The sequence below is a fragment of the Lactuca virosa genome, chromosome 7 (genome assembly GCF_052849685.1).
Source record: "Lactuca virosa cultivar CGN04683 chromosome 7, Lactuca_virosa_CGN04683_v6, whole genome shotgun sequence".
NCBI classification, from domain to species: Eukaryota; Viridiplantae; Streptophyta; class Magnoliopsida; order Asterales; family Asteraceae; genus Lactuca; species Lactuca virosa.
The window spans coordinates 185,214,235-185,222,347 of NC_136432.1; the positions used below are offsets into that span (position 1 = coordinate 185,214,235).

Here is an 8,113-nt window from a genome sequence, read left to right on the forward strand (position 1 = left end):
CAAAAAAAAAAAAAAAAAACTCTTTTGCGACGGATACATTAAATAAAAATAGTCATCATATATATGGGGGAAAAATGACAAATACACCCTATGAAGTTTCTAGGGTTTACTCTTTTAGTCACTTAATTTTTTTAGTGGTTTTTTAAGAGAACAAATTTGATTTTGTCGGTTCCAATAGGTCCTTTTTGAGAAAACGAAGGGGTAACCCGGTTACCCCCCTTATGCCACCTCATTTATTTTTATATTTTAATAAATTAAAAAAACTAAAAGGTCTCACGCCATCTCTCTCTCTCTCTCTCTCTCTCTCTCTCTCTCTCTCAACTTAAATCAACCTTGCTCCACCATTGCCATCACCTTCTTCCTCACTGGAAACCACCATCGTCCGCCATAGAACCACCGCAGCCCCACCCCAAACAACCCTGATATATGAACCTTCTTTCCTATTCGATCACCGTTGGATTGGGAAGGCGAAAGCAGCAGAGCTGCTGTGCTACCACCACTCGTCGCCGCTGCTGTGGTGGGTGGTACCCATCATCACCGGTGATATTCAACACCCATCACTCCTGCTGTTCTTGGCTCTAATAGGTGACGACCAGAAGAGAGTAATGACGATGAGGAGCTCGCCAGAGGAGACCCGTAGAACTATTCTTTTTAATTTTCGACCTAAACACCTCCAAAACAGAAAAACAACGGAATAAGGAACTACATATATCTGTTTAGGACCGAACCCATCACCGGGACCATCCCGTCGGAACTGTTCATGTCACCGGGCACAATGGCAGGTGTTGACTGTTCTTGGAGATTTTTGAATGAGTTCTGAACAGAAAAGAAAAGGGGTTACCTAAGATTGATGGAGGAGTAAGGAAAAATGATTGGAAGCTGCTTGAAGGTCGAAAAGAGATGAAGACAGGAGGGAAAATGGTGATTCTCGCCGGTTCTTCTTTTCCGGTGAACAGTGCTGATGGTCCTCTTTGCGGTCGGAGGCTTGCTTCAACTGGCCATGGCGGTGGTTTGGTGGTGATTGGATCAGTCTGCAATCAAAATAGAATGAATACGAGAGGATGGGCTGAAGAAGGCAACATCTTTGGTTGTTGTTGGGTTTTTTCTAGAGAGAGAGAGAGAGAGAGAGATGGCCCCAATTTTTGTCTATATGACCTCTAAACCGGCTAAAACAAGTAAAGGGGACTAAAAGAACAGGTTGCCCACAGCTTAGTTCCCTCATAAAGTCACGAAAAAACTTAAGTGACTAAAATGGTCAACCCTAGAAACTTTATAGGCGTATGTGTCATTTTCCCTATATATAATATAAAATCTTTTTCAATTTATTTATTTATATATTATTTCTATAAGTTGTTGAAAACCAATAAAACATACCACGAATTTAGCTCAATGCTCTAATAATAGGTCCATCAACCAAATATCTTTTTTTCATTTATCAATATTTGAAAAGTTCCCGCAAAGATTTCAAGGAGTGAACCCTAGTCCACAATCCCAAAATTTCCCTGAAATCACATCCACTCCCCTCCGGGATTTAGATTCAGCAATGGCGTCGCTGGTCCCCGTCGACGATAACTCCAATACGAAATCAGAGGAGGGAACAATGGCGTTTCACAAGAAGCGGGCTCGGCGCGTGAGCTTTGCAGAGAACACATCTGTTCACATATTTGACCGTGATGAAGACTCTGGAACTCCATTGGAGCCTAAGCCTCCTAGTTCTCCATCAGATGAATTAGGTTCGGGTGAGCTCAATCATGAACGGGGTCAGTTGTTCTGGAATGTAGATGAAGATGATAATGATAACAATAACGAAGATGATGACATGGATGAACCCGGATCAAGGAGTCCGTTTTTGCGGTTTATTGGGTCTCCGTCCTCCGGTGGAAGTACAGTCGGCTCTGCTAATTCTAACGACGGTAAGTTTTTTCTCGCTTTAAATCATCTTCTTGCTCGGTCAAATTTCCTTGATTCTTAATCTGTAGTTTTCTAGTGTATATTTACAAAACAATAGTGTTTAAGGACAAGTGTATATCCAAACATGAAACATCAGCTCTAATTTATGTCTTTAGCTAATGCTGATATGTATGTCTATAGTTTGTCTTGAGACTAAAAGTTAATTTCCTAACAAATTTCAGCTCTTTGAGCTTTCCATTTTAGTTTTATTGTTTGCTTAGATTGTTTCTATCATCATTTTCATCAATAACAAGGTAATTTTCTGCTTGCAGAAGATAATTTTTTTGGTCCTGTATCAGCAAATTTTATCAGACGAGATTTACTGGACTCTTCAGCTTCAGATGCAAATCATGATCAAACTATGGATTCAACAGCCTTTTCAATGCATTTTCGTAGCATTGCTAGGTCAGATTCAGAAGTGGAATTGAAGACCTCAACTGGGGTCCACCTTTCCTTTGATGAGAAAACCCCAACTCATGATTCTGTTCCCAATAACACAGGAAATTCAATGTTAATGACACTAGCTAAGAAGCCAGATTATCGACCTTCTTTATCCACCTCCAAATTAAGCACTGCATCTGAGTCGAATGATATGAGTATTGTTGGAGAATATCACTATAAGTATGACTATGGAGAACTATCTCCTACATTGGATGCACTCATGGCAGATCCTTCTGATGTTTCTATCTTGAAATCACCAAGAAATGTTGAAGCAACCATGGAAAATGGGGCTAACCTCATGGATTTGAGTTGTAATGAAGATAATGATTTACAAGGGATTAGTGGTCATGAGTTGGTCAATGTTGATGCATTTCAGATAAAGTCAAACTTAGGCTTCTCTACAATTGGTCAAGGCAATCCTAGTCCTAAAACCACAGTTTATATAAATGATGTTATAGGAAAGGAACATAAATCTCCTTTTGTAGATGGTGTTATTCCATCTAAATCACCAATGTATGTGACTCCTTCTCATAATCGTTCAAGTGTTTTTGTAAGAACAGAAGATCAAGAACATGTTTTGAGTATTCAATCCATGCAAAAAAGCATTTCCAAACTCAAGATGCTTAAAGCTTCTCCCTTTTCTGCTGCTTTGAGTGCTAAACTTGAAGATTCAATCATCAAATCTGTCACCAGACCCTCTAAGATGACTCCTTTGAATACTTTGTTGGAGAAAAACGACAAAAGTCCCTTACTCAATTCTATAAAAGATAGTGGTCATTTATCATCTGATGTTCAGAAAAAGAGAGCAAGAGAAAGTTCAACAAACATGGATGATATTAGGTTTGAGACACCAAATAATATTGTCCCTGTGACACGTTTACAAAAGATTGTTGAAATGGCATCACCATTGTTGATACCACATGAAAGCACACACTCTAAAAACACAATTGTTTTGCCTCAAAGTTTGGATTTTTCTTCACAGAAAAGGTTAAAGGTTGTAAATACAACAGAATTTAGAAGCAGCCCTTTGAGAATAGAAAAATCTGGTTCATTAATTTCTTCCTCTCAAGATGAAATGGTGGATATTAGGGAGGTTTCTCTTCATGAGGTTTGTTGTGACTCAAAAACTAAAGACAACCCTACAATCTTATTGAAAAATGAAGAACATGAGAAGTTTGAAGATAAGTTTATGGGAAGTGACATTGTTCTTGAAGAGATGAAAGGAACTTCTCCTGTTTTTGATGAAGGGACAGATAAACAATCTTGTAAGAAGGTCAGTTCCTATTGTATTTTACTAATGCAAATTACAAAAAAGACCATGATATTTGTGGGCAGTTTTGTGTTTTAACCACTAGTTTCAAATATTGTTCCAATACATCATTTTGGAAGCTTTGCAGTTTAACTACTGAGAAATATAATGTTTTTATTCTGATTTGTGGCATTTTCCAAATAATAACTGTCATTCCATTTTTTTAAATGCCACATAAGCAAATTATTGGTGAAACATGATAAAACAAAATGTTAAATTTGAAAAAGATAAAGTAATAGTGGTTAAATCGCAATACTCTCCAAAATATAGTGTTTTTTTTTTCTTTAATTCTTTCTTTTTAGTAAAGATTCTCAATGCTAATAAAACACACCCATCATTCCATGCCTTAAAATTTAACTTAGCATATGCAAAGTCTATTCTCTTGACAATTTGAAAGCTGTTAATCTTGATTCTTGGCTTTTTACAACTTAATGAAAGTGCACCAAGTTTTTATATTTGTTGAAGTTAGTCTGACTCTTGTTCATGGTATTCAGAATTTGCATGATCAGTTTTGTGAAAGCCCTTCAAATAAACAGCCATGTAATAACAATTCACTGCAAGATGAAGATATGATGGTTGAGATAACTGCTACAACTCATACAAGTCCAAAAGCTCATGTAGACCCTGAAATCTCAAATGAAAATGAAATATCAACAATTGTGCATAAATTAAACCATCCGAATGAGGTATATTGAAAGCTGCTTCTCTTTTTCTTAGGATTTTTCTAGTTTGAGTTGTTAATGTTTATTTGTGATTCTATTTTGCAGATAAATACAATGGTTTCTAATGAAATGAAGAAACTTTTATCTCAATCTGTTGATAAGTTTAATTTGCATGCGGTATGATTCTTTATCTTATTATATTAAGCAATCACATTGATAAATGTTAATATTTAGTTTTATTTTTTATGCAGATTGATCGTTTATCAGACATTGTGGATCAACTTTTAATGTCAAAAACATATCAGCTTCTTTCTGATGAAATCCAGTCTCAGGTTAGCAAGCTAATAACTTTATTTTAACATGAGGTTACTTAGAGCATCCAAAATGGTTAAATCTTTTACCGACTTTTTACATTTGCCACATTGAATTTCCACTAACTCTATTATACAAAAACATATCTTTAAAGATTCCCTCCATAGCAAAAGCCTTTTTTTTTTTTCTAACAATTAGACATTTATCCTCATCTATTTCAAATGTTTTATAAATTTCCCTCTAATTGCTCGTTTTTAAGTACACGTCATATTTGATATTAGTTAAAGATAAAAGACCATAAAAATATAAATGATTGCAATATGTTTTTAATGGGGATAATCACAAAAATGACTAAGATGGGTGGTCTCATTTAACAAATCGATCACTTTTTTACCCTTTTAACAAAATGAGCACCTTTTTTGCAATAAAGTAGATTAATTATTCACAAACTAATATTGAATAAAGTTAATATTATGATATAGTTTAGGTAAAATGAAAATGTAAGTGAAAGGAGGGGTAAACTGTAAAAAAGATAAATAAACACAATAAGTGGTTGATCTACATACACTAACTAGTTGATACAAAATTTATAATAATTCATGCTCTGTAATAACAAAAGGCTCTACAAAAACTTTTTTAAATAGTAAAAAGCTTTTGACTGAGATTCCTTTTTGGTATATACAGAAAAGTGTAGATATCAGCAAAAAACTACAACATAAAAGGTAACTTCACTCTTTCCATTTTGATTTTGATTCCTAAACTTCAGTTTTCTTTTTAACAAATCAAAATTTCAGAGCCTCAGAAATAAAATTGCTCTTGTGCAAATTTGTACATGAGAAAGCAAAGTTGCAGTTAATGCAAGTGAAACGAGAGAGGTTACTGGTATTTACTATTTACTATCTATCTAGCAATGTAAATATCTTTATTTTCTTCTTTTTTTTTTCCCTTCTTATTTTTGTTTATTATGTAGAAAAAGGTAAAATCACTTGCATCTGGAATATCAGAGTCTGAAGAATTAAGGTCAAACTTCCCGCCAAAAAATCTTACAAGTGAGTCAATGTCAGTCAATATGAAGGACATTCAAGAGGTACAAAACCCTAATCTTGTCCCTTTTTTTTTTAAATCTTATGTAGTATTTTACGTTCTTACCCTTTGTATGGTTTGTTCAGAGCCAAATTGAGAGTGACAAAGTGTCCTCAACAAGACTGGAATTAAATAATATTGACCAAAAAATTGAAAATTTGACCAAATCTTTTCACAAGTCATGTAAGATGAAAGAAGAACTGAGCTCCCTTGATACCATCACATTTGTTAATAATCATTTGAGGAAGCAAGCATGCTGCCAGATCATACGAAAGGATATGCAGGTTTTTAAATTTACTAAATTAATTATGTTAAATGATGCTCCTTGTTCAATGAAACTTTTCTTAATCCCGAAAATACCCTCTCCACTTTCAGCTTTGGGTTGTAGACAATCTGAAGAATAGGAACGGTTGCCACAGTGTTGATCTCAATTATCTTGACTTAATGACTCAAAGGTTCCTACTGAAAACTTGTTCGATTTTTGAAATTTTTTTTTATAGTTTTTCTTCTATTTGAGTTAAATCTTTTTACAAATTTATTTATTTATTTATGTCATTTACAGGTTAACAATAAATGCTGGTCGAGTCCCGAGTGTTTCCATTTCGTATGAATTGAATGATGTAAATATTAGTAAGGTAAAACGGTTGTATATATATATTTGCAAAAGAACATTCAACCATGAAGCTTTTATTGTTTATTTAATTTGCATTAATTACATCTTATTATTTTTTTTTCATGTAGATTTTCAAAGATATGGAAGCTTGCACTGCATTTAGATTTGTATTTAGTGGTGGAGCAACACATAAGCATGTTGATGGGACAAACTTGGCAAAAGAAACTCAAGTAAGCATCTTCATAATGGAAACAAAATGAATTTTCATATAAATTTATTATATAATAAGTGAATTCAATGTATAGTTTTAACTCTACTTACATAATTTAATAATATTACTTCAAGATTTGTCAATTCAATTCCATCAAACTTCTTCATTCCAGTGGATTGAAACATTCCATTCCTTCCTCGATTCCATCATGCCAAACACTAGAATACTTGTATTCTAATCTCCATGTTGTTTTCTTCAGGTTACAGGTGCTTGTTTTGGGAATTTGTTAGATGTAATGGAGGAGATACAACATTCAAGAATAGAACTTAAAAACCTAATTTCTACAAGATTTCGCACACCCTTAGGTAATGCCTATCCCTTTTGTCCATTGATTTTGTAATCAAATCTGTTATAGTCTTCCAAGGGCATAATAGGAAATTGTTAATTTACATTAAACATTAGCATCAAAACCAAATTCTGAATTTATATCTCGATTTGCAGCGGATCAACTTGACCTAGAGCTCTGTTTCTTTGATCCAAAACATCGCAGGAAGGCAACAGTCACTTTAAACACTTCATGTTTAAAAAGGTGTAATTTACAAATTTTTTATGTATAGGGTTAATTTCAATGATGAGGATAAGGAGGGCATTAACGTCTTTTGCACATACAAGAGTAGCGACTAGCGAGAGTGACTCCATGTCCCGCGTTTTTGTGTTGCAGTTTTTATCCCATTGACATCAGTCCCAGTCCCAGTTCAATGCATGTCAAACAAACACAGTATAAAACTATTTTGTATTGTCCATTCATGTCCTACTGTAGAATTGATTGATGGCTTATATTATAGTATTTGTGACTTGGTTAATGAAACTTTTAACAGGGGTATATATCCGTCCGACATCATTCCATATCAAATTCAATCAAAATCCTCACCAACACCAACACCAACACTTGCGGATGAGATTACAGCAACACTTCAAAATCTTAAAACGGGATTTTTAAGGATTCAACGGGTATGCAGTTGCATTTTCAACAAGGTAAATACTGAATTATAGTCAACACCATGTTCCCTTTTAGACTTAGAGAATAGCAAAATTTGTATTATTTATTCACATGTATAACAATCACTTCACCAAATCAGTGATCTACTTTCTTTTATCTTATTTCTTCAAAAAAAAGGCAACTCATATTCTTGTTATGAAACAGTCACTTCACCAAATCATTCTTTTTGTAACAAACCATTGATGTCAATTTCCATATTTGATCATCGATATATGAAACAATGATCCAAAAAAAGTAAGCATGAAAATACTGTACCAAATGCACAAGGAAAAATTTACAAAAATATCTTTTTAGTATTTAATTATTATGAAAGTTGTAACTTTCAATATATATTTCTTTTATATATTAAAAAAACATGTTGTGTTTAATTGTTTACATTGATAAGAGAATTAGAGACTTTTTAATGTGATATCAAACGGTTTGAATCTGAGTTTTTTTACCAGACCAGTAAAAGGCATATTAAACTACTATT

General features: G+C 33.8%; 1 protein-coding gene across 1 annotated transcript; it reads left to right on the plus strand.

Moving 5' to 3' along the window:
* The first annotated feature begins 1,446 nt into the window (after positions 1–1,446).
* LOC145126156 (uncharacterized) lies at positions 1,447–7,737 on the plus strand. The gene is made up of 15 exons (XM_079061559.1): positions 1,447–1,913; positions 2,223–3,664; positions 4,195–4,386; positions 4,468–4,539; positions 4,614–4,694; positions 5,359–5,396; positions 5,469–5,556; positions 5,645–5,761; positions 5,844–6,041; positions 6,133–6,212; positions 6,320–6,392; positions 6,499–6,600; positions 6,841–6,946; positions 7,083–7,170; positions 7,460–7,737. The coding sequence occupies exons 1-15, from the start codon at positions 1,544–1,546 to the stop codon at positions 7,632–7,634; spliced, it is 3,222 nt and encodes a 1,073-aa protein (XP_078917685.1). The 5' UTR covers positions 1,447–1,543; the 3' UTR covers positions 7,635–7,737.
* The last annotated feature ends 376 nt before the right edge of the window (positions 7,738–8,113 follow it).